Source organism: Panthera pardus, unplaced genomic scaffold, assembly GCF_024362965.1.
Source record: "Panthera pardus isolate Hobbes unplaced genomic scaffold, ASM2436296v1 HiC_scaffold_23, whole genome shotgun sequence".
In the NCBI taxonomy this organism is placed as follows: domain Eukaryota; kingdom Metazoa; phylum Chordata; class Mammalia; order Carnivora; family Felidae; genus Panthera; species Panthera pardus.
In genome coordinates, this window is record NW_026526799.1 from 4836808 (window position 1) to 4862157 (window position 25350).

Below are 25350 nucleotides of genomic sequence, written 5' to 3' on the forward strand. Positions count from 1 at the left end.
GCCACACCGGACAGGTTCGGGGTTCTCAGGGAAGGTGAGCCAAGCTGGGTCTGGGAACGGCTGAAGCGTGCAAGGAGGCCCCTGAGGGCCCAGGAGAGGGGAGTGAGCAAGTCACGGAGAGGACCTGCTGAGTTGGACATGGGGGACTCCCCGAGGGTGAAGCAATTGCTTTTTTTTTTTTCACCATTTATTCTAAATTTGAAATTTGTCCCTAAATTTGTAACTGTCCCAAGGCTGTTCCCATGAAACAAACATGATAAAACCTCAATCCCTAAATGCATGTACATTCAGGGGAAATAGCCTTTGTTACAGAGGTGTGACTGAATCACAGGCAAAGACATGGTCGAAGGAGTCCCCCCAAGGGGCCTGGGGCTTCCTGACGTCTTCCAGGGAAGAAGGCTGTGCCCTTGCATCCCACACGGAGCCGCACGAAGGCCAGTGCATGCTAAGCCCCCTCTGCCTCCACAGATCCGCTCCAGGGGCAGACAGGACAGGAAGTGACGGACTCTCAAGCTTTCTAGGACCACAGACTGTCATCTCCCAACCTGATCTTCTGTCCCTTTTTTTCCTAAGGTATTTTGTGTCCCTACTAGGTAGAGAGGAGTAAAAAAAAAAAAAAAAGTTTTGCAAAGCTTAATATCAGCTCTTTTCTTGAGACTTAGAGGAAGAGAATGCTAGTATCTTCTACGACCCAAATCCCAGAATTTGGTATCAGCTGGAAAACCACCCTATCCATCCAGACAGGTGGGATTATTCCTCCTACGGAAACTTTATGGAGTTTTCCTAGAACCTAGTACCCAACACCGTGATGGTACTTAAGTCCTCAATGTTTGCCAAATAAGTGAATGATGGGGATTTCATGGCCTACGTGGCTTGGTTTCACAACCATCACTGCCTAGTTTAGAAACGTCCTCCTTGTGTCTAATCTAGTTGATTCTGGATAGAGATGATTCCCAACAGCCTCCTTAGGAGGCCGCTGGCTTCTTAGCCAAACCTGCCACTCCATCTTGGTTGACAGACCGGATGCAGAGTCGGCAAAGGACGGTGGACAGGTGTGTGCACCGGTCAAGCACACAGATCTTGGCTCACCCAAAGGTGTGTTCTTTGAAGCCACTGACTTTGACTCCCTGAAGGTCTTGGGCCACTTTTGGCCTAGGGCAGGAGGTGAGTGGGTGGGAAGTGAGGTGTGTGGGTTTGCGAATAGTCCGGTCCACATCAGAAGGCAGACACAGGCAAAGAATGAGACTATTTTATTAGGCAATGTTGAGCATCCGTTCTCTAAGAACCAAGGCCCGTGGTGAGCACAGGCTCCATGCGCTGGAGGAGGTGGTTTCGCATTTCCCAGAAACACTTTATCTGCTCTCCCCTTCCTCATAACAACCCCCTGACCTGCTACCATCCCCTGGTCTCTACGGTTTCGAAGCTCAAGGACCCAACCACAAAGCGCTGGTAGCACCCCCAGACCAAGGATGACACCTGTTAGAACAGCCCTTGATTCAAGCTCACATCCCTCCGGGGCACAGACTGTGTGTCCTCAAAATCAACACTTCCTTAAAAATATGAAAGTATACAAAAGCTACCAGACAGAATTCTATCTCTGCATATAGAACATAAAAAAGAGAAGAACGGGAATGGCCAGTGCAGAGAGATGATCTGGGGGCTGTTTATCTGTGGGGGTGAAGACACAGGCCCCCCTGAAGAGTGCAGGGCTGTTCCACCCTCGATGAGACAGAAACCACCATCGGCCAGGGGTAGGCAGTGGGGGTCCCCGACTTCACTTCCCACTCAAAAACCAAAACTCCACAAAAACCAGTGCATTCCCCCGGCAGCTGACTTCCCACGGGACAGTAAGCAGAGACACGGGCAAATGCGTACATCCCCGTTTATACCCTTCCTGGCAGGCCCTGTTCAGCTCTTAACCAACGGAAAGCCTACCAGGATGCTGGTTCCAGGGCATACAGCCTGGTGTTTAGGTGTTCCTGACGCTTTCTACAAACAGAAACGGCCTTTGCCTTCACGTGGAGGACCCAGAGCTGGACGAGCCCATCCACCCTGACCTGCAATCAAAGCCCAGGACGCACGCCGGGAAGAGTGGGTTTGGATGGGGCGCCCTGGCGTGCCAGCAGCTCGGGGTCAAGGCACCTCAACCCAGCGAGGTGGGGGCGAGACCACCAGCACCTGTGGACCGTATTTCCGAGGACTCAGCCTGGGCTGGGGGCACGCGGTCTTCCGTTCCACATGCGAAACACCCCACCCCCGCCCCACCCCGTCCCACTAGAGCGGGGACCGAGGCACAGAGCACCGGGACGCAGGACGCCAGTCGCGCCTGCAAAGGAAGCAGTGAGAAGACCCGACCCTCCGTCCCTGTGCCCTGTTCTGGGGGTTCGCCTGCGACCACCCAGGTGTGTTAGAGATGGCGACGGGGGAGGGCGAGGTCCCCGCAAAAGTCCCCAGAGACCGCTTAGGGAGCATGGCTCTCCCGGAGGGACCTCGGTGCCCCGGGGCCCTTCTGCCGCCTCAGCCCAGCTTGTCCTTCACGTGAGTCCTCTGATGGGTGATGAAGTTGGAGCTGTTGCTGAAGCCCTTGCCGCAGTCGGGGCACTTGTAGGGCTTCTCCCCGGTGTGGGTGCGCTGGTGGACGATGAGCACCGAGTTCCAGCTGAAGCCCTTCCCGCACTCGGGGCAGCGGTACGGCTTGTCGCCCAGGTGGGCTCGCTGGTGCATGACGAGGACCGAGCCGCGGCTGAAGCTCTTGCCGCACAGGACGCACCGGTAGGGCCTCTCGCCCGTGTGCGTCCGCCGGTGCGCCGCCAGCTGGGAGCGCTGGCCGAAGCTCTTGCCGCAGTCGCCGCAGCGGTGCGGCTTCTCGCCCGTGTGGATGCGCTGGTGCTTGACGAGGTTGGAGCTCCAGCTGAAGCTCTCCCCGCACGTCAGGCACTCGTAGGGCTTCTCGCCCGTGTGCGTGCCCTGGTGCGCGATGAGGCTGGAGCTCTGGCTGAAGCTCTTGCCGCACTCGCCGCACTTGTAGGGCTTCTCCGGCAGGTGCGTCCTGCGGTGCGTGGCCAGGTTGGAGCTGCGGCTGAAGCTCTTGCCGCACTCGCCGCACCGGTAGGGCTTCTCGCCGGTGTGCGTCCTGCGGTGCGTGATGAGCGCCGAGCTCTGGCTGAACCTCTGCCCGCAGTCGGGGCACCGGTAGGGCTTCTCGCCCGTGTGGATGCGCTGGTGCCGGATCAGGTTGGAGTTGTAGCTGAAGCTCTCCCCGCACTCCTTGCACGCGTACGGCTTCTCGCCGGTGTGGATGCCCTGGTGCGTGTTAAGGCTCGAGCGGTTGCCGAAGCTCTTCCCGCACTCGGGGCACGAGTAGGGCTTCTCCCCCGTGTGGGTCCGCTGGTGGGCGATGAGGTTGGGGCTCCTGCTGAAGCTCTTGCCGCACTCGGCGCACTGGAAGGGCTTCTCCCCCGTGTGGATCCTCTGGTGGGTTATGAGGTTGGCGCTCCGGCTGAAGCTCCGCCCGCAGTCCCTGCATTTGTAAGGCTTCTCCCCCGTGTGGGTGGTCTGGTGTCTGCTGAAGTTGGAGCCGTCGCTGAAGCTCTTCCCGCACTCGCCGCACTTGTAGTACTTCTCCCCCGTGTGGGTCCGCTCGTGCGTGATCAGGTGGGACTTCCGGCTGAAGGTCTTCCCGCACTGCGGACACTCGTAGGGCTTCTCCCCCAGGTAGGTGCCCTGAAGGCCGATGAGCCGTCCCACCTCCCGGCCCTGGGCCGCCACCTCCCTGCGGCCCCCGGCCGGGGCCCCTCCCCGGCGCCCCCCCGGGGGGCCACGGTCTCTCTCCAAGTCGCCTTCCCAGTCAGGCCGCTGAGTGCCCGCGCCGTCGGGCCTCTCCGGCAACATCTGCCCTGATTCCGCGCCCTCGAACACATCTTGATTGCAGTTCTCCCCATCCTCGCTCTGGATCTCAAAATCTGAAACAGGGAAGAAAAACACGTTTCTTCAGTTTGTACTCAACCTCCTGTAATGAGGAGGAAAGGAAAGGAAAGCAGAGTGAAATCTTTTACGAACTAAGCTTTGTTTTCAAAGCGGGCTCCACGCTTGGGGCACCTGGGTGGCTCAGTCACTTAAGTGTCCAACTTGGGCTCGGGTCACGGTCTCCCAGTCCCTGAGTTTGAGCCCCACGTGGGGCTCTGTGCTGACAGCTCGGAGCCTGAAGCCCGCTTCAGATTCTGCGTCTCCCTCTCTCTCTGTCCCTCCCCTGCTCACGCATGCTCTCTCTCTCTCTCTGTCACAAAAATAAACACTAAAAAAATAAAAATAAATAAAGTAGGTCCCATGCCCAATGCGGAGCTCCAACTCACAACCCTGAGATCAGGAGTCACACGCTCTACTGACTGAGCCAGCCAGGCTCCCCTAAAATTTAAACTCATGAAAATGAAGAGGCCAAGGAATACGCAAAACTTTTAAAAACCACGTGGATTTCTGGGGCGCCTGGGTAGCTCAGTCAGTTAGGTGTCCGAGTTCAGCTCAGGTCATGATCTCATGGTTCGTGAGTTCGAGCCCCTCGTTGGGCTCTGTGCTGACGGCTCAGAGCCTGGAGCCCGCTTCAGATTCTGTGTCTCCTTCTCTTTCTGCCCTGCTTGCGCTCTGTCTCTCTCTGTCTCACAAAAATAAAAAAAATGTTAAAAAAAAAAAAAAAAAAAAGGAAAGAAAAAAACCAGGCTGATTTCCTTTCCTTCTGATTATCTGGTTGTCAGACCTCATACCCATGTGGTAATCACCCAGAATTTCTAAGACTTAAAGATTCGGGTCCCACATCTATATCTGTTTCTCCACTGGGAAATGAAGTCAGGTGGGGATGTGAAAATCCTAATCAAGGGAAAACAACAGGGAACACAATGACCCCCAAAACTCACCAAGGTGCCATATGCCTAACAGGTGCTCAATTAAATTTGGTGAATGAATGAATACGTTTTTCATTGGTGCCGGAGAAATTTCCCTAAAATTCAGTCTCTTTTCAGGGGAGCCTGGGTGGCTTAGTTAAGCATCCAGCTCTTGGTTTCGGCTCAGGTCGTGATCTCATGGTTTCATGAGTTCGAGCCCCGCGTCAGGATATTCTCTCACCCTCTCTCTCTGCCCTTTCCCCACTCACGCTCTTTCTCTCTCAAAAATAAATTAAAAAGCTTTAAAAAAAAGATTATATAATAATCTCATGCATCACACTATGGTGTTAATAATCTAACTAGATTTTAAGTAAGACAGACGAGATAACAGGGCCTCTGCAAAAAGGACTTCCAGGTGTCTATATAGATGACTGGAAGCAAGTGGGCAGTTAAAAGAGCCCTAAAATTTCTCTGCAGTAGAATGGACCTCCCATCGGTAATACAAAGTATCTACCTTCCAGAAACTTGTCAAACTACCGCCCAGTACTTATCAAACATTTGGGTGAAAGACGTCATTCGGGAGGATCCCCGAAAAGACATGCATTCCCTTCCTTAACAGAGAGACTCTGAAGTCTATCCCAGGATCAAACCAGAGCAGTAGAGAGCTGTTAGCCTGGATGCCACTGTTCTGATCCTCACAGAACTGAACCGTGTGTTGATTTAATGACTCTGGCCGATAGTCACGAGCAGTCTGAGAAGCGTCATCAGAAATTAATGGCTGTCGGGAACATTGACACTGCCAGGAAGTTGTTGGCAACACTGTTTATACCACACAATGTCCTCTTGATGAGCGAGAAGGAAATTCCCCTGTAACCGAAATTCCCAAAAGAACCACTCTCTGATCAACACATTTGTGTTTGCCTCACCCCTCTGGTTATGGCTCCCCCTCTCTGCCTTGCCTGCTTGGAGGCTTGGAGTCAAAAGCTCAGAGAAAGAATACTGGATGTTTGTCCCGCCCCCAATCTGTGTTCTTTCATCTCATTTTCCCCTCCCATTATTTTCTTTTTTGCTATAATTTCCTTGTGCCCCTTTCTTTTTTCTTTCTTTTTTCTGTTCTTTCTTCTTTTCTTTCTCCCTTCCTTCCTTCCTTCCCTCCCTTCCCTTTCTTTCTCTCTCTTTCTTTCTTTTTGGCTAATCTCCGTAACGTTCCAATTTTAGTATATGTGCTACCGAAGCGAGCACCCTTGTGCAGTTTCTGTAAGCTGTCTTTAATTCTTTTTTGGAATTCTGTAGGGTACAGAAGTAAATCAATGATTTATTGATAAGGATGATAGGCTGATTATCCCTAACACCTAACTTAAGACCTCCAGAAAAGAGCAGATCCATCCAGAGCAGGGAAAACAATTAGTAAAATAATTATACAAAGTCCTAGTGACATTCTCATGACTGAAGCTAAGAAATCGTTTATTTTTTTTTTAACGTTTATTTATTTTTGGGACAGAGAGAGACAAAGCATGAACGGGGGAGGGTCAGAGAGAGGGAGACACAGAATCTGAAACAGGCTCCAGGCTCTGAGCTGTCAACACAGACCCTGACGCGGGGCTCATGAGATCATGACCTGGGCCGAACTCGGCCGCTTAACCGACTGAGCCACCCAGGCGCCCCAGAAATCATTTATTTAAAGTTAGATGCTTGATTCCATGATTATGAGTTTCTGTAAGGTAAGGTAAATTTCCGTATGTGCACATGATCAAATCTGCCACACATCCCTCAGGGAGAACCCGGGTTCCAGCCGTGCCATCAGTCAATACTGGCTGAGACTATATTTAAACTCACAGGTAGACATAAGGGTACATTTCATGCTCACTAACACACACTCTGCTGGTAGTGTGTGGGCCCCTACACCTGCCCTCTGGCCCCAGGTCTCCAGGGACCGGTGCATGTCCCCACGCGGCCAGGACCAGGAGTTCTGCGCGTCCTCGGCTTCCTGCAACGGTTTCCCAAGGTTCTAGCACAGAGGTCTGCCATCACCACTCTTCTACAAGGTCCTCCAGGCAGACGCCCTGCCCTGGTTTATTTTCGGCAAGCCAACACTACCCAAGACATGTTTTTAAAATGACTTTAGTAGTTGTTCTCTTCTGAACAAGGACACTAGCTCATAAGCTTTTCCGCTGCCTTAAAATCAGAAGAACTGGTTGGTGTGTTCTGCAATGAGCTCAGAAGCAACAGGGAAGATGAACAGAACCCAAACTCCATTTGCAGTGAGATTAGGGAGCAGATTAATCTGCAGACACCAAAATACATACAAGGGCTTCCAAAAACAGCAGAGACTGGGCAGAGGCCGAGGAGGCAGGAAGTGAAGAGAATAAACGTGGTAAGTGGGTGCGGGGGGAGTGGGGGGGGGGGACTAAGGGCAACTGATCTCAATAAGCTCAGAAAGTCACTTCCTGAAGGTAAGGGACGCGCCCTCAAGAGCAACAGTGCATGTGGGACCTGGGCAAGCGGGGCTGGCTTCGGGAGGTCAGGCTGCAACCAGAATCACCCACATGAGCCACCTATGCAGGGAGCGTCTGTTTCTGGGAAGCGGAGAAGGAGAGAGCCTCTGACCCTCACATTAATCATGGGAATTATTCCTGAGAAGGCGACACAGGTCACGCGTTAAGACAACACTAAGCAAAGCAACTGCCCGTAGGAAGGCCGGCTGCGAAGTGAACGGTCGAGAAAGAGCCGGAGCGGTGGCGGCAGGGCCCCGGGAGGCAGGGGAAGTCCGGAGACGAGAGGACAAGATGAGGACACAAAGGAAAAGAGGCAGATGGGAAAGCTCAGAAAGGGGGAAGGGGGACCCAAATGAGAAAAGCAGTGAAAAGAAGGGGACAGAGAGGACGAGGGGATTAAAGAGAAGGGCGGAAATGGACAAAAGGAGAGGCCACACGCACAGAACTGGAGTTAGCGAGGAAAGAGAACTAAACCAAGGAACAGGACAAACACTAAAAGTGTAACCGATGAAGCTACAAGGACCCTTGAAAGGTGCGCGGTGTCAGGAAAACCAGCCCAGAGTGGTTAGCGACGAGACAGGGGACGACAAGGCCCCAATCACTCACATGGGGGAGGAGAACCAGCTGGGCTGAGACTTCTCCGCGGGGACATTCAGCGCCTCAGGCGGCAAGAGCCGCGAGGCAGCCCAGGAAAGCAAAGGTGGGCCGGGGATCTCGCGTTCAACAAAACCCCCAAGGATCAGGCCTGCAGGCAAACAGCGCTGAATCTGCACAAAGTCACAGAATGTGGGTCCTGGGAGCCCTTCTTGAAGAAACTACCAGGAGGTGAGCTTCGGTCAACCAAGAGATGAAGGCAGCCCTGGAGCAAAAGGGCTGGGGATGAACGCCTGATAGCAAGTCTCACACTACTGGGGCGATTACGGTGAGAAAAGAGAACGTCAAGTTTACAGAGCGGTGCAGAAGTGATACTCTAGCCAAAATCGGGGCTGAGAGAAGGTGGCTGGGAGACGGGACGTGTTCACTGATTGCCTCATCTGGATACCCAGGAATTCAAAGCGCATCACTAAAAATTGGCAAATTGTGCACTCGAAGTGTGTCTTTATCGGTACAAAAACGGGCGCCTGGGTGGCTCGGTAGGTTAAGTGTCTGACTTCGGCTCACGTCATGATCTCGCAGTTCGTAAGTCAGGCTTTGTGCTGACAGCTCAGAGCCTAGAGCCTGGAACCTGCTTTGGATTCTGTGTCTCCCTCTCTCTCTGCCCCTCCCCTACTCGCCCTCTGTCTCTCTCAAAAATAAGTACACATTAAAAAAATTTTTTTTAATAAATAAACATTAAGGAGCGCCTGGCTGGCCCGGTCAGTGGAGCGTGCGACTCTTGATCTCGGGGTTGTGAGTTTGAGCACCATGTTGGATGTAGAGATTACTAAAAAAAAAAAAAAACTTGAAAAAATCTTAAGATTACTGACTAAAATCAGGGGTGGGGAGGAGAGGGACTATCTTTGCCAGATGTTAAAACCTATTACCAAATCTCAAGAATGAAAATATAAATTGACAATAAGACCAACAAAACAACACAGTAACTCTAGAAATAGACTCAAAGGACATGTGAATTCAGAATTTGATGCAGGTGTCACATGAAAAGACAGACGAGTGGAAGGGAAACAAGAATCCGTATAATGACTCTGGGACTTTAACGTATGATAAAGGCAGCCTCTCAAATCCGTGGAGAAGAAACACGACATTGAGTAAATGAGGCTGGACGACTGGTTAGGCCACATGCAAAAATCTGAGTTGGATCCCATACCAGGAAAAATCCCAACTAGATCGAAGATTTAAATGTAAACAAAACAAAAACAGTGTGGAACAATTAGATGAAACTATGAGAGAATTCCCTTATAATAGGAAAGCTTTTAAAAGTGATGCTTAACTTTATGTGATTATCTTCTATCACCTCATTACACCCCCTCCCGCCGTCTGCAGCTTAAGAACCAGTCCTACCCCCCTTTACTAGACAAAGAGGCAAGACCGTGATATTCCAGGAAAGGCCAAAGGAGGGACGGGAGTTCTTTAAAAGCTGCTCTCTGACAGCAGAGAGGCACAGGAGCCATTCTGAAGGACAGAAGAGTGGCCCTTCGAGTGCTCTGCCTTCACAAGGGCCTCCATGGGAAACACTATCACCGAGGTGGGAAGGATGAAGGACCCTGGCCCCTTCCGAGCATCTCCTCAAGAAAGACGGGCACGGGTGAAGTCAAAAGAGTACAAAGTAGGGGTGCCCGGGTGGCTCAGTCAGTTAAGCGCCCAAGTCTTGACCTCAGCTCAGGTCTGGATCTCAGGGTCGTGAGTTCAAGCCCCGCGCTGGGTTCCACGCTGGGTTCCACACGCTGGACATGGAGCCTACTCAAAAAAAAAAAAAAAAGTACAAAGTAGAGTGCATTTGAGCTCAGGCAACTCCCTCCTTTTTTTACTGGTGGCCAATGAAGAGCATGAAGATTCAGAAACGGCTAGGTCAGATGCACGGGGAGTGTCTTCACCAACACGTGATGCGTGGGGCGGGAAGAGCCGGTCCGGGCTGGGAATTTTCTTTCCAAAGGAACCTCACGAGTCGACATTGTATCTTCTATTATAAGATGCCAAGAGGAGCATATTCTGCGGATGTGGCTGCAAAGAGGGAGGCTGGCGGGAAGGAAGGAGGATGTGGTAGGAAGGCCCAGATCTCCAGGACAGAAAACTCCAGAGATGAGTCAGGTGTTAAGGAAAGAAGGAAGAGAGGGTCACATTTTCTAAATAACTTCTCTCCCCTAAAACTACTGAAGTAGCAAAGAAGTTACTTTATCTATATGGAGACTTTAAAACGAAGGTTTTGGACTGTCCTGTGCAGTTTAAGAACTGATGAGCCTCACACACACTCTTTATTCAGATTATGCTATTTTCAGACAGTGTGAAGTACTATGAAAGCAATAAAATAGGGTTAATGTGAAAGCCAGCGACCAGAGGGCCCCTCTGAGAAGCTGATATCTGGCCAAGATGGGACCATTGGTCTAACTGACTTTTTCTTTTTTGATATTTATTTATTTTGGGGGGGGGGATGAAGAGAGAGAGGGAGACAGAGGATCTGAAGCTGGCTCTGCGCTGACAGCAGAGAGCCCAACATGGAGCTCGAACTCACGAACCGTGAGATCATGACCTGAGTCCGAGTCGGACACTGAACCGACTGAGCCACCTAGGTGCTCCTCTGAATGACTTTTTTTTTTTTGTAAAAAAAAGAAAAAAAAATTTTTTTTTAACGTTTATTTATTATTGAGAGACAGAGAGACACAGAGCGTGAGCAGGGGAGGGGCCGAGAGATGGAGAGACACAGAATCTGAAACAGGCTCCAGGCTCTGAGCTGTCAGCACAGAGCCCAATGCGAGGCTTGAACTCACGAGCCGCGAGATCGTGACCCGAGCCGAAGTCGGACGCTTAACCGACTGAGCCACCCAGGCGTCCCCGAATGACTTTTTCTTAAATAAACTTTACGCACAATGTGGGGCTCAAACTCATGACCCTGATATTAAGGGTTGCATGCTTCAGCAGCTGAGCCAGCCATGTGCCCCTCCTCCAACTGACCTTAACAGTTATCTATACAGTATCGACCCAGTTGATTTATTCATATGCTTCACTGCAAATGCAATTAGCAAGCTTGTTCCTCTTGGATATAGCGCTTAATTACCCACTTACCAACAGCGCCATATATATTTGTCTGTGACTAACTTCAGGTTTTAGAAAGTATAAAAAGATTGTCAAAAATGCACCCCTGAGGGGCGCCTGGGTGGCTCAGTCAGTTAAGCATCTGACTTCGGCTCAGATCATGATCTCGCAGTTCGCGAGTTCTAGCCCCGCATGGGGCTCTGCGCTGACAGCTCAGAACCTGGGGCCTGCTTCGGATTCTGAGAGTGTGTGTCTCTCTCTGTCCCTCCCCTGCTTGTGCACACCTGCTCTTTCTCTCTCTCAAAAATAAATAAATAACATAAACCTTTTGAAAAATGCATCCCCAAGACAGACTTCAAATTTATGGTTCTCTCCCTGTGCGCTGCTGGTGGGAATGTAAAATCATGCAGCCACTATGGAAAACAGTGTGGCGGTTCCCCCCAAAAATTAAACACAGGATCACCACATGATCTAATAATTCTACATCTGGATCTTTACCCAAAAGAACTGAAAGCAGGGACGCAAATAGGTATTCTTACATCCATGTTCATGCATTACTCATAACAACCAAATGTTGAAAACAACCCATACATCTATCAACAAATGAGCGAATGAAATATTATTCGACCTTGCAAAGGAATAAAACTCTGACCCATGCTTCTACACGGATGAACCCTGAGGACATTGTGCTAAATGGAATAATAAGCCGGACACAAAAAGGTAAATGTTGTGTGATTCCTCTATATGAGGTTCCTGGAGGAAGCTTATCATAGGGGCAGAAAGGACAATGGTTGCCAGGGGCCGCGGGGGAAGAAGGAATGGGGTGTTACTGTTCAATGCGCACAGAGTTTCAGCTCGAGAAAAGGAAGAAGTTCTGAAGATGAATGATGGTGGTGACAATTGTACCACAATATGAATATATCTAATGTCACTGAAGTGTACACATAAAAGTGATTAAAACGGCGGGCCACCTGGGTGGCTCAGTCGGTTGGGCGTCCGACATTGACTCAGGTCATGATCTCATGGTCGTGGGGTCGAGCCCTGTGTCAGGCTCTGTGCTGACAGCTCAGAGCCTGGAAGCCTGTTTCAGATTTGTGTCTCCCTCTCTCTCGCTCTCTGCCCCTCCCCCACTCGCGTTCTGTCTCAGTCTCTCAAAAATAAATGAACATTAAAAAAATTTTTTTTATGGTTAAAATGGCAAATTTTATATTCTGTAAATTTTATCACACTAAAAAAAAAAGAATATATGGCTCACCTCTATAAAATTTAAAATAGGTGACATTACCTCCTAATTCTGAAGTTAATTTTATTTTTTTTTAATTTTTTTTTAATGTTTATTTTTATTATTTTTGAGACAGAGAGAGACAGAGCATGAACGGGGGAGGGGCAGAGAGAGAGGGGGAGACACAGAATCGGAGGCAGGCTCCAGGCTCTGAGCCATCAGCCCAGAGCCTGACGCGGGGCTCGAACTCACGGACCGCGAGATCGTGACCTGAGCCGAAGTCGGACGCTTAACCCACTAAGCCACCCAGGCGCCCCTGAAGTTAATTTTAAAAGATTAAATAAACTCTCAGAAAGGCAGAGAATTCTCAGAAACATGCTATTAAGTTTCAGATGGTCCAGTAGGCAAAAGAATAGTATCTTGTTGTAATGAGTATTTCCCTGATCATTCCTAAAGTTGAACATCTGGTTTCATAAAGTTACAATTTACTTTTCATTTCTAAATTGCCCGTTCATATCTTTTATTTATTAATTTTGAGAGAGAGAGAGAGAGAAAGAGCTCACATGCATGAGCTGGGGAGGGGCAGAAAGAAGGAGAGAGAGTCCCATGCAAGCTCCAAGCTGATAGCTCCACTGGGGGTGTGTGTGGGAGCCTCGATCCCGTGACCCACGAGACCATGACCTGAGCCGAAATCAAGAGTTAGACGCTCAACCGACTGAGTCACCCATGCACACCCCCGACCATGCATATCTCTTAATTACCTTTCATTGTTCTGGGTTGACTCTTCTTATGATTACGGAACCTCTCACAGATCAAGGATCTTGGGCGCTTATCTGCTACACCGCAGACTTTGCTGCAAATATTTCCAGCTGGTGCACTGTTTTTTAACTTTGTGCATAGTACCTTTTTTACACAAAGGACTTTTCTGTTTTCCTGTGTCCAATCCATCTTTGAAGATCGCTGTCTTGCTTAAGAAGGCCTTCTCCACCACAAGATTATAAAAAGATTCTCCTACGTGTCATGCCAGGTCTTTTAGAGTAGAGAGCTAGAATCCATCTGGACTTTATTTTTGTCACTTGTGAGGCAGTATCTATTTCTGTGTAAGTTATGAAATGAGGATCCAATGTTAGTTTTTTCAAAATGGCGAGACCACCGTCCAAATACCATTCACTAAACAGTTCTCGAATTGCCATATGACCTTTTTCTTCCCTTCTGGGTTACTGAACAAAAGCTGCAGGCCAAGCTCAGGCGAAAGCAATGGTTCCTGGATTTTCCCACCCAGGACACAGGCTCTAGACTCACGTGCACAGCACATCCCCGCTGGGGTTCAAGGGCTGTGCGTGACCCCTGCCTGGCCAGACGCCTCCTCTTTCTCTCTCACACCAGAAAGCATAACACAGCGAGTGTGCGGAAAACCGCTATCACTAGGGAGATAAACCTGAATTTACTGTGATTCATTTACAACAATGAAATAAATTAGTCACAGGCTTTGGCACTTTAGCGTGGGTTAGGCTTCAAATTCTGGTAAAGCCCCTCCCACCTGACTGCGACACACCAGTGCCTCAACACCACCGTCAGAGCCATTGGTCGAAAACGCAGGCGTTGACTGGGCTACAGCTTGGGGCCCAGTTGGGCTCCCCCCATCGGAGCGCCGTCCTGGCAAGCCTGGCAGGAACCTGCTCACGCCTGAGCGACTGGGAGCGCTGTTTCTGTCCCTCCTGCACTCTGGCCGCTTGAAAGCTTAACCGCTGATAAAACCGGCAGTGAGCTCGGTTAGCAGTTTAAACGAGTGACTGCCGAACATCCTACAGGTATGACATTCCGTCTAAGAGCTCTGTGTGGTACACATTTCAGGTATTTACGTGAATTACAGGTGATTTTTGTTTTGAGACTGAGAATCGTAGCTTTATTTATTTTTTTACTTTTTAATGTTTGCTTATTTTTGGGAGACAGAGAGACACAGGGTTGAGTGGGAGAGGGACAGAAAGGGAGGGAGACACAGACTCCGAAGCCGGCTCCAGGCTCCGAGCTGTCAGCACAGAGCCCGACATGGGCTCAGACCCACAAACTGCGATATTGTGATCTGAGCCGAGGTCAGCCGCTCAACCGACTGAGCCACCCAGGCGCCCCAAGAATCGTGGCTTTAAAAAGACAGACACCTTCTCTGCTCTCCTTCTTAAGAAAAACGAATGTATTTGCTCTGTTGTCATAAAGGGAGCATTTTGCTGTGGCAGAAAACTCAGAATAGGTCACCTGTTGCCTGTGCTCAAAAGCCAGATGATTCTAAAGATGGCTGGAGAGGTCAGCTGTGACTCTGGCTCGACTGTTGGACAAGAGTAGGTCTGAAGCGGACAACCTCCAATGCTCTCTAAGCCAGAGCAGTGCCTCTCAAACTTCCAAGTGCAGACGAACCACCTGGAGATCTCGAATGCAGATTTGGCTTCACTTGGGTTGGGGTGAGACTGAGTGTATCTTTCTAACAAGCACCGGGTGATTCCAGTATCTTTGGTCCACGGACCACACTTTGAGGAACCAGGCTCTAAGCAGTGGTTCTGAAATTTTGCTGCATCTTAGGACCACTCGGGAGCTTTCAAAACTTCCTTGCCTGGGCCACACCTCATGGCAACTAGATCAGAAAATCCGAATCCCTGGGAGTGGGCTCTGGGACCCCAAGTGGTTCCCAAGCGTGGTCAAGTTTGAGAACCAGAGGTGTAGCATGGTGGCCCGCGAAGTGGAGACCGCATCAGGATCGCTCGGGGGGCTTGTTAAACCCCCCATGCTCAAAGTTTCCGGTTCCATCGGTCCGGGGTGGGGCCCGGGAATTTCGTTTCTAACACATTTCCAGATGACGCTGATGCTGCCGGTCCAGGGACCACACATTGCACTAATGGTCAGAGGACTGATCTATCAGGAATTTATCCATCTTGAGCCCAATAATTTCCCTTTGCTCCCCTCTCATGTCAGCAGTCTCTTTTTTGGGTGATGGAGCTTCTGTGGGATAAAATCTATGTATCAGGAGAGAAGCATTTCCCCATTCCTCTGATGTAGCACCAACACTGTAGTGGGGAGTCTGGGGAAGGCCACCGTGGCATGAGTCCGCCGGTCTGCAGGCTCCAACAGTGTCTGCTTACCTCTTACAGAAAGTTGGATGAAACCTGGGTAGAGCAATTACAGAACAGCACCGGGTCAAACTGCCTCAATTCTACAGTGGCTAGGGGCGCCGGGGGGGCCTAGTTGGTTGAGTGTCCCAACTTCGGTTCAGGTTGTGATCTCACAGTTGGTGAGTCCGAGCCCTGAGTCGGGCTCGCTGCTGCCAGCGCAGAGCCTGCTTCAGATTCTCTGTCTCCCCCTCTCTCTGTTCCTTACCCTGCTTCCGCGCTCTCAAAAATAAACATTTAAAAATATAAAAATAAAACAAAAGCTTAGCACGGCTTCCTCAAGGAGAGGCGGAAAGCCTGGAATGAAGAAGCTGTCTGCCTCCTTCGTGGACTGTGCAGGGGAGCGTCTCCACACCTGCAGATGGGCAGGAAGGATTTACTTATTCATACCAATAACACTTCGTGAGTTCCCATTGTGAGTGGGGCACTGTGCGCAGTGCTGAGGGAGAAGGAAGGAAAGGAAAGAGGGAAGGAAGGAAGGAAGGAAGGAAGGAGGGAAAGACAGAAGGAAGGAAGGAAACGAAAGGAAGGAAGGAAACGAAAGGAAGGAAGGGTAGGACGGAGGGAGGGAAAGGAAAGGTAAGAGGTTCCATGCCTTCTGGGATTTTATAGGTTCCTAGAAGAACTAAGTCAACCCTTCACATAACTAGAAAATAACATGGAACATAATCAAAAGCTAAAGGACAAGGGGGTTCCAAACGCCCTGGGGGAGATGGTTTCTGGAAGAGATGATCAGGGACGCTCTTGGGTGGCTGGACCTAGGGACAGGAAGAGGGACCAGAAGTAAGGACAGCTTTATGGAGGGTATCTCCAAGGGTATGCAGTCAAAGGACTCCCGGGGTTTTCTCACACAGGGACGGGACAAAGCCATTCCAACTCAGAATTCAGGAGCACAGATGAATGCTAGAAAGCACCAGCTACGTTCAAGGAACAGCAAGATCTGGTGTGAATGGAGCAGGGGCAGTGACGTGATGACCGAGGGCAGCCGCAGGAAAGGACACACAAAGCCCCGGTCCCGGGCCGAACAAAGAGGTTGTGCTGGATTTGGAGACACGGGGGAACTCACGACGAGTTTTCAGCAGGAGAGCGCCCGATCACTCAGGTGGGACTGGAACAGGGGCAGGGACGGGGAGGAAGCCATGCCTGCTACGGGGGTGCCGGTGAGAAATACCAAGGACCTGGCTCAGGGCTGTGAATGGGGACGAAAGTGTCCTTGGGAAACACAAGGAGAGAGGAGTGTTACCACCTCAGCTATTCACACAAGTCCTGTCTTAACTGAACTTATAAGAACCTTCAAATGTGAGTACCTAGACGTGCCTGGTAGTGAAACATTAAATAACCACTGTCTAACCAGGCCTCGCAATGTCCGGTGCTGGAAAAACGTGTCCAAAGGTCCCGAGCTGCACAAACAGAACGGAGGTCAAGTGGTCTTACGCTGAATAAATGAGAAAGGACGGAGATGATCACAGGTGTACCTCTGAGTAATCACCGGGGGGGGGGGGGGGCGAGGGGGGCAGGCGACTTTGTGAAATGAATGGAGACCAACAAAGCCGATCGCAAGGGCAGAAGACAGAGGACCGAAGAACCCATCTTGGATGTTCTGGGGCTGATAAGAGGCACAGAGCCCTGCAGCAAGCCAGGTGGGGAGGGTCGTAGCAGGGGGTGCCTGTAACCACCTCAGACACCTGCCGAGACCTGACCCTCTGCTTTGTGACTTCCCCAACTAAACAACCCAGGGGTCACTCCTCAGCCCTCAACCCCTCTGGCCTCTCCACGGCCTCAGACTGAAGAGCCTGAAGTTCATCACAAGCTTGTCACATCTGTCAAGAGACAGGTAAGTTGAGTTTTTAGGATAGGATGACAGATTTTTGGTTTTGTCTTCTTAAATAGGAAGAGTAAAATGAAAAGTTATTTTTCAGGGCCAAAGAAACTCAGGTACTTCGCTTCAAATAAAACCTACCGAACACGAGGGTGTTCACTTTCAAGTGCCCCCGTCTCTGTAAAGACAGCTTTCATACTATTCTTCCTTTCGGGTCTTATACTCTAATATAAACTTCTGCCTGCTGCTCAAAAAACAAAACAACGCGAAAGAAAAAAACTACGAAACACACACGGAAGCACACAGACCAGAGCGCGAATCCCGGCCCCAGCACTTGGCAGCTGTGTGCGACACCGACTAAGGCCTTGACCTTGCGGAGCTTCCATTTCCTCATCTGCGACAGGACAGCCGCCCCCAGGATTGCCAGTGAGATGGCCACGTAAGGTGCCCAGGGCAGGGCTGGGCTCACAGTGGGCCCTTGACATCAGCCCCTTTCTCCAAAAGACAGCTTTACTCGTACCTCCCACGTCCCTAGGCATCGTCACAACCTCTGCTCCCAAACCACCTTCCTTTCCTTCTCTTCTCTTCTCTTCCAGTCTTCTGAATCCTGCGGACTAGACACCTCTGAGTTAGCCCCCTTTGTCTTAGTCCTCGCCTGCGTCCGCTCTTCCCAACCCCTCGCTGGGAACTATCGCTTTGCACCACGTCTGTGATGAAACGCTTAAGAACGTGAACCGTGTCCTCAGACCCGTGAGTTCGAATCCTGACTTGTCCTTGTACTCACTGCGTGATCTTCGGGGAGTCACTCAGTTTCTCTGGTGATAACAATCCCGCTTCTCTCCCAAGATGGTGAAGGGTCTGTGAGTTTTGCATCGTAGATACCAGGCGCAGGGCCCGGACCAGAAAAGACTCCATAAACGCTAACCAGTGTTACTCTCAGTTCACCTTAGGTGTGTCCGGTCTCCTCCCCTTCTCCAGCTGTCCCCACCTCAGCCCAGCCAAGGCCCGGCTGTTGTCCTGTCCCCAGCGTCTCCCTACTCGAATCAAACCTACTTCCTGTTGCCAGACTCCGCTTCCTCCCATGCTTGGGCTCTAGTTCGAGAACCTGCTGAGGCCAGCGACATCCAGTCCAAGCCCACCCTGCCCCCGTGCTCCACATCCTACCACTTCCTAAAAACACACTTTCTACTCCAACCAGCGGGCCTCCCTTACTGTCACCTGAACCAGCGAGCTTCGTGCCAACCCCTCCCCGCCGCCCTGCACCTTTTCCAAATTCCACTCCAGCCGACGACCTCCTGCTCCAGCCCCACATCCTCCCTGACCTCTCCTGTCCTCTGCTCTCTCTGAACGTCTACGGTTCTGGGCAGTGCAAAGGCAGCCACGATCGACGGGTCCTGGAGCAGCCTAAAGGAAGGCATTTGGTAAGCAGGGAGCTCAGTCCACAACCGAAGCCCCGAACGGAGACAGAGTAGTGAAATGGCATGTCCACGTCCCAGAAGGTATCGCTGACACGGGAGACAAGTATGTTAACTGTTGCCAAGAGCACGGGATGACTTTAACAGACAGTTCCTAGGCATTAGCTGGCTTACTCGTCACTGATCTTGGTTTCATAAAAATAATCACTCTTTGAACGTAGGATTATCTGGTTTTTCTAATTGCTGGCACTTCAAATATTTGAACATGTATTGCACAACCAAGGGAAGGTGCCAAGGTGGGTGGTTTACTCGGTCTCCAGCCGCCCTCCTCCCCCACCTCCACCGGCTTCCCACCCTCGCCAAATAAGCACAGACATAAAAACTGCGCTTACTGCACAGACAGAGCTCCGAGCGTAGTCCTGTGAAATTCTGGAACTGTCACTGCACACAACAAGGGCGTTAAACGGGGTGACAGCGTTCTGACCGCCTGCAGACAGAGCAGGAGAATGGGCTGCACCGGGCTCCGTCCTGGACGCCACGTTCTCCTCTGCCACAAACACCACACTCCCCCTCGTCGGAGGCATGTGCCCACCCTCCCGGTGAGGCCCGGCGTCTTACCACCGTCCCGAAGGGTCTGCGTCAGGTCCTCCACCAGGGCCACGGCCTCCTCGCCGCTTTCGGGCCGGTGCTCTTGCAGCCAGGCCTGGATTTCTCTGGGGAGCACCGTCAGCATCTGTTCCTTGGTGTGCACCTCCGGCCTCAGCCAGCGCCGACAGAGCTCCCGAAGGCGGCCAAGCGCACCCTGAGGCCCTCCAGCAGCCTCCCCGTGGGGGCTGCCCTTGCCGGCGCTCTCGGACTCAGGGCCATCCTCCTGAAGTACAGCTTCCTGCACCCAAGAGTCGTCCTCCAGGATCATGGTGGTGACCTCCTCCTGTTCATCTTCCTCGTGAGGTGCCTGGACCAAGGGGCTCAAGGGAGTGCTTACTCTCGGCCCCTCTGCAGCCATCATCCACCTTCCCGAGGCAATCCCGCAGGCTTCGAGCCTTGAACGTCAGTCTTCTAGAGCCAGGCTCGTCTGAGAAGACACCTCCGTCCTCAAATTTCCACAAGTTGTCTGGCTGAGAAATGAGAAAAGGGAACCACAATCAATAAGCAGACTGTCCTACAGGGATCTAACTCACAGCAGCCCAGGTCAGGCCACCAAGTGATTCTCGTCCACAGATCAACACAAGTTTCCTGCCTCTCTTAAAGGAAAAACGGCTTATTCCTGAAAACTTTTCTACGGCAAAAGATGAATCACAAGCACAAAAAACAAGCACTTTTCTTTCCAAAAGCAGGAGTATCAGAAATCCAAACCCCTCCGAAGAACCCAGGACTGAGTTACTCTGCCCTGAATCAGTTCAAACTTGGTGCGGAATGACCTTGACCTAACACACAACTTAGTCACTTAACTTCAGGGACCATCCTTCTTACGGGGACATCTTCAGGATTGGCAATGGATCAGATGTGAAGATACTGTGAGCCTTGCTGGAAGGAAGGCAATACCTTAACTGCATTATTACCATAGAAGTATGAAGTTTTAAAAAATAAACAGCAATGCTTCGATTAAAATTATAAATGAGAAAAAAAAGTATGAAGTTTTAAAACGTTCATTCTCCTCAATGCAGACTCGGCCCCTCAGGAATTTATCTTTAAAAATATTCATCTTTGTAAAGAAAAATATATTTGCAAGGAAACAAAACCGTGGCATTGTTCCTAATTGCAAAACAAACCTGACGTTTTAAAAATCCAGCAGCAGAGGAATAGTTAGTGAATTATGGCACAGCCACACAGTAAAATATATTTATTTTATGCCAATTTTTAAAAAAATATGCTGATTTAATAATGGTTACCTTGGGGCAGGGGTACTGACTGAGAAGGGGCTCAAAAAAGCCTTTGGGGTGCTGGAAACGTTCTACATCTTGATTTGATGATGGTTGCACAAAACATATATATGAAATCTCAGATGTGTGCATTCTGCTGTAGTTTCAAATATTTTTAAAAATTATGCTGACAAAGATTATTATTAACCATTAATAATCTGGGATAATCTTCATAAATATGAAAATTATGGAAAAAAACACACCTAGCAAAACAGAAACACTAGACAAAGTATGACCCCAAATCCCTTTAAAAATGAACACGTACACAAGGCAAAAAACAAAACAAAACAAAAACTTGGGGCGTTAATTACACAAGATGTTGAGGGCAGTGAAATTACCACTCAAAGACTATAAAAGGGAAAATTATTCTTTAAAAATCATTACTATATCGTAAAGACTCATATAACAACCCTCCTCCCCCCCCCCAAAAAAAAGGGAAAACTGGGAAGGAAAAACTAAAAAAAAAAAAAAAAAGAAGAAGAAGAAGGAAAAAAAGAAGAAGAAAGCTAGTGGGAACACTGAAGCTCTCAATGTGTTATTTACCAAAGGGCTAGAAGAGGCACAGGTATAACAGAAGTCCTGCTTGGGAGCCCGGGAAAACTGCACCCGGTGAGCTCATTCGCTTTCGGACCCGGGCAAGACACGCCCCCTCGGAAACTCAGTTTCCCCATCCGTGAAACCAGGAGCTGAGCGGGATGCCGTCCAGCGTGCCTTCCAGTCCCAATCCCGCGCCCCTGGCTGAACTTGCAGGCAGCTCACCGCCCGCGAGCAACGTCCGGGTGCGTTCGCCGAGCGGACCCCAGGCGTCCCACCCTGGGACCCCGGCCCACTGTCGCGGACAGCGCCCCCGACGCCCCTCCCCCAGCAGGACTGCCCGCACTGGCTCCAGGCCCGTTATTCCCCTGCTGCGGGCTACTTCCCCGGCCCGCGCCGCTCTCGGCCCGTCTCTCCCGGCTCACCTCTCGGGAGACCAGATCGGGCTTCCGCAGCCACTCCGCACGCAAAAGCGCCCCCGGGCACAACACGACCCCTCCGGATCCACCGCGGCTCGAGCCCGAGGGGCACCGAGAACAATGGACGGGAGAGGCCCGCCCCCCACCGCGCTTATTGGCCGCCGAGAACGGCCCCTGGAAATCCTGCTCTTCTACTGGTTCTCCTGAGGCGGCCGAGGGGGGAGGCTGGGCCGAGGGCATTGTGGGAGTCGTAGTCCACAGCGGCGGCCCGGGCCGCGGGCTGGGAGCGCCGCTCAGCGTGGACGGCCCTGGCAGTGCGGCAGGCCAATCCGCGGACCGGCCCTCAGGACCCCAGGGTGGACCAGAGCTGTGACCTGATGCGGGTCATTTCACTTCCCGAAGGCCTCCGCGTACTTGCCTATAAAAAATGAAAGTTGTGCGGAGGGGACTGCGTGGCAAGGCATGTTGTTAGGCGCCTCCGAAGGCTGTGCCCGGAGCAGGCGGGAGTCCGCCCGGGAAAAGCACCCCCCTCCCCGCGGCTGCCCGAGCCCGGCGCCCCCTCCCTCAACCTGCAAGTCCACGGACGCACCTGGCCTCGGCACACCCCTTTGTTTTCGCACGTGGCGTTCCTGCTGGAGGCAAGTCCCCGCCTCTTCTGCCACCGAAGAACTCCCTCCTTTCGTCCACCTGGTCTTCTCGGAGCCTGCCCCATCATCACCTCCCCGGGCGCGGACGCCGCGCCCAGCACACCTGTTCCGCGGCTCGGTGTCAGTCACCGACGCCCGCGCCGCTCACCGTGGGTCTCAGCCCTGGGAGGTGAGAGTGGGAGATCCGCCTCTGTCCTTCCCACAGTTGGCGCCCTCGAAGAAAGGACTGCCCCAACACCGCCTGCAGGTGAGAAACCGTCTGGAAACCCAAGGGGGGAATATGAAGATGGAAACAAACACGCTGTCAGTGGTCTGTGATAACGACAAATTGTGAGTGCTTTTATTATGCAGACCAGTCACTGGAGGCGCACGAGCAAAGGACTACATTTGTTGCTTTAATTTTTAATTTATATTTCATTTCATTTTTATGAAAATTTCATTTTATGAAAGATGTTTTATGTTTCTCTGGATAATTTTAATCTCCTTTTCTGTGAACTGAGAGATACCAGTGGAGAATATCTTCCCATGGTTGTTTTTTTTTTTTTTCTTTTCTTTTTCTTTTGATCCAATAGTTAAGATACAATGTTCTATGTTTCAGGTGTACAATATATGGCTTCAACGATTCCATACATTACTCAGCGCTCATCACGACAACGCACACCCTTTTTTAGAAGAGTTTTTTTTTAAGCTTATTTATTTTGAGAGAGAGAAAGAGAGAGGAGGGGAAGGGCAGAGAAGGCCGGGAGAGAATCCCAAACAGGCTCCATGCTGTGAGTGCACAGCCCAACTCCGGGCTTGAACTCGCTTGAACTCACCAGACATGAGATCATGACCTGAGTCAAAATCAGGAGTCGGCACTTAACCAAGGCTCCCCATAACAAGTGCACTCTTAATCCCCATAACCTGTTTCACCCACCTCCTCTCTGGTAACCATCTGTTCTCTCCACTTGAGAGTCTGTTTCTTGGTTTGTCTCTCTTTTTTCCTTTGTTCATTTGTTTCTTAAATGCCACATGTGAGTGAGACCATATGGTATTTGTCTATCTCTGACTTATTTCTCTTAGCATTAAATCCTCTGGATCCATCCGTATCGCTGCAAGTGGCAAGATCTTTCTTTTTCTTCCTATATTTTAATTAAATTTGTTTGTAAGAGTTCTTTATTAGTTTGTCACAGAAGTTGCTATTTTTCTGTTTGCTGTACTTTTTTTTTTTTTTGCCGTTTTTTTGGCATAGAAATTTTTATGCTGTCCACCTTGTCTTTTTATAACTTCTGAGTTTTGTGTCATTCTTAGAAAGTTCTCTCCCCACTCCCAAGATTATTTGAGTTTCACCTGTTTTTCACTAATTAATCCTTTTAATTAGTGCAAGTGTAAAGATGCAGGGGTGCCTGGGTGGCTCAGTCGGTTGAGGGTCCGACTTTGGCTCGGGTCATGACCTTGCCCTTCAGAGTTTGAGCCCCATGTCAGGCTCTGTGCTGACAGCTCAGAGTCTGGAGCCTGCTTCAGATTCTCTGTCTCCCTCTCTCTCTCTGCCCCTCCCCTGCTCACACTCTGTCTCTTTCTCTGTCTCTCAAACACTAAAAAGAAATTTTTTTTAGATGCAAAGTGAGGTCCGGTTACTGACTACAACCTCCGTTTATTAGCCTAAACCGACCTCATGCAAATAGCACCACCTCCTGGCCAGCTTGAGAAGTTTGCACCACCTGCCTGTGAGGCAAAACTCCCAGCCTCCCCTCTAGTGGTCGGCATTCCTAGAGAGCCAGTTATGCAAAATAATTGAGGATGATAATGCTGGGGGATGATCTCGTATTACAAAGATCTGTTTCTCCACAGTTCCATCCCCACTAGGAATGGGAATTTACACAAAAGGGAAAAGATTAGTTTAGGTGGCGGGAGGGGGTGCACTGCTGAAGCTTTCTAACAGCCTACCAGTGCAATCTGCCCCTGCTGCTCTCCCAGGCCAACCCTGGACCACAGGAAACTGGCACTGTCTTGTCACAGGAGAATCCTGGAGCCGGCCGTCTCTTCCCTGTGCCTGATTCTCCGGAAGATGGTCCTGGCCAGTGTCAACTGTCCTGGGTTTAGATAGAAAGCAACTCACATTTAACACCAGCTTATGGCATAATGGTCCTGGTACCCAAGCTAGAGCCCTAAGAGCATCCTGGGACAGCAAGCAAGCCTAGAAACACAACCCTGTTCGGTGAATAGGATTGTTCCTCCCAGTGAATCTCCTCTCCGTCGCCCAAACCACAGGGGTCACAGACGCTCTGTTCTACCAGTGGGCATTCCTGGTTAAAAGCTTCAGAGAACTAGTCTGGCTAAGTAAAAGGGACTTCGGGAAAGAATAGTAGAGAACTCACGAGTAAATGGGAGCTGAAGAATCAGGCTTAATTAACAGTTGGGATCAAGAAACAGAGGCTAAGTAAGGCCCCAAGAATCGCAGCAGCAACCTCTTAGCAGAAACAGGCCAGCGTGCCCTCCCCATGAGCCCTGGCGATCCTGCGGGCATCTCTGTTAGCCTGCCTTCCTCTCAAGGTTCTGAGACCAGGGGAAGCGCCTTGGGTTGGCTGAGCCTGTCACCTGCTCCCCCCTCCCCCCCCCCCCCCCGCCCCTGCAACCCACCCGAGTGAGGGGATTGGATCTGGCTCCTAGTTTTCCTTACTCATAACCCCACGCAAAGACAGGTTCACCACTCCAGCGATGGAAGGCCCATTAGGGAAAAGTGAACGGGAAGAAACTACATGTGTCACCACTTGTCTTTAGATGCTGAGTGAGAAGAGACCTTGCCCCAGGGAATGCTCAACCTAAGGCTTTTGGGGGAGCTCCCAGGTCAGCTGGAAGTGATGAGATGGTGACGATGGGGCGGGGGAACTTGATTTCCATAACACTCGGTCAGGATCAGGGCCACTGACCTCCGAGCAGACTCAGGCATTGAGGCAGGGCCTAGGAAGAATCTCCCCCTGCCTGAGACCCCCACCATTGCCTAATCGACCCCGTTTCCTCCATGTATAGGAAGGGAGTCTCTTCATTTGCGTGAACAATGTGTGTCTCATTTTTGCTAGGTGTGCCACGGAGCCAGCACCCCTATGTGTGACCGGGGAAGGATCGTTAAGTGAACAGTGCTGTAGGCTGCTGTAAGACTGGCCTAAAAAGAGAAAAAA

The 25350-nt window shown here is 50.8% G+C and overlaps 1 protein-coding gene and 1 long non-coding RNA gene across 4 annotated transcripts in view; one reads left to right on the forward strand and one right to left on the reverse strand.

The window, feature by feature from the left end:
• The window catches only part of LOC109273490 (uncharacterized), a 13232-nt gene extending 11221 nt beyond the window's left edge, over nucleotides 1-2011 (forward strand). Inside the window, exon 5 of the long non-coding RNA XR_002083080.2 lies at nucleotides 1902-2011. This is a non-coding gene — a long non-coding RNA (uncharacterized LOC109273490). The remainder of the gene's footprint in view (nucleotides 1-1901) is intronic.
• On the reverse strand, nucleotides 1236-21898 carry ZSCAN2 (zinc finger and SCAN domain containing 2). 3 transcript variants are annotated; one of them, XM_019460340.2, is made up of 3 exons: nucleotides 21552-21868; nucleotides 19289-19784; nucleotides 1236-3962 (listed from the first exon to the last, which is right to left on the reverse strand). In XM_019460340.2, the coding sequence occupies exons 2-3, from the start codon at nucleotides 19677-19679 to the stop codon at nucleotides 2518-2520; spliced, it is 1836 nt and encodes a 611-aa protein (XP_019315885.2). In that variant the 5' UTR covers nucleotides 19680-19784; nucleotides 21552-21868; the 3' UTR covers nucleotides 1236-2517. The 3 variants fall into 3 exon arrangements, with proteins under 3 accessions (XP_019315885.2, XP_053744622.1, XP_019315888.2); XM_053888647.1 differs by having other exon boundaries at nucleotides 19289-19788; XM_019460343.2 differs by lacking the exon at nucleotides 1236-3962 and adding an exon at nucleotides 18925-19157 and having other exon boundaries at nucleotides 19289-19788; nucleotides 21552-21898.
• Nucleotides 21899-25350: the final 3452 nt, after the last annotated feature.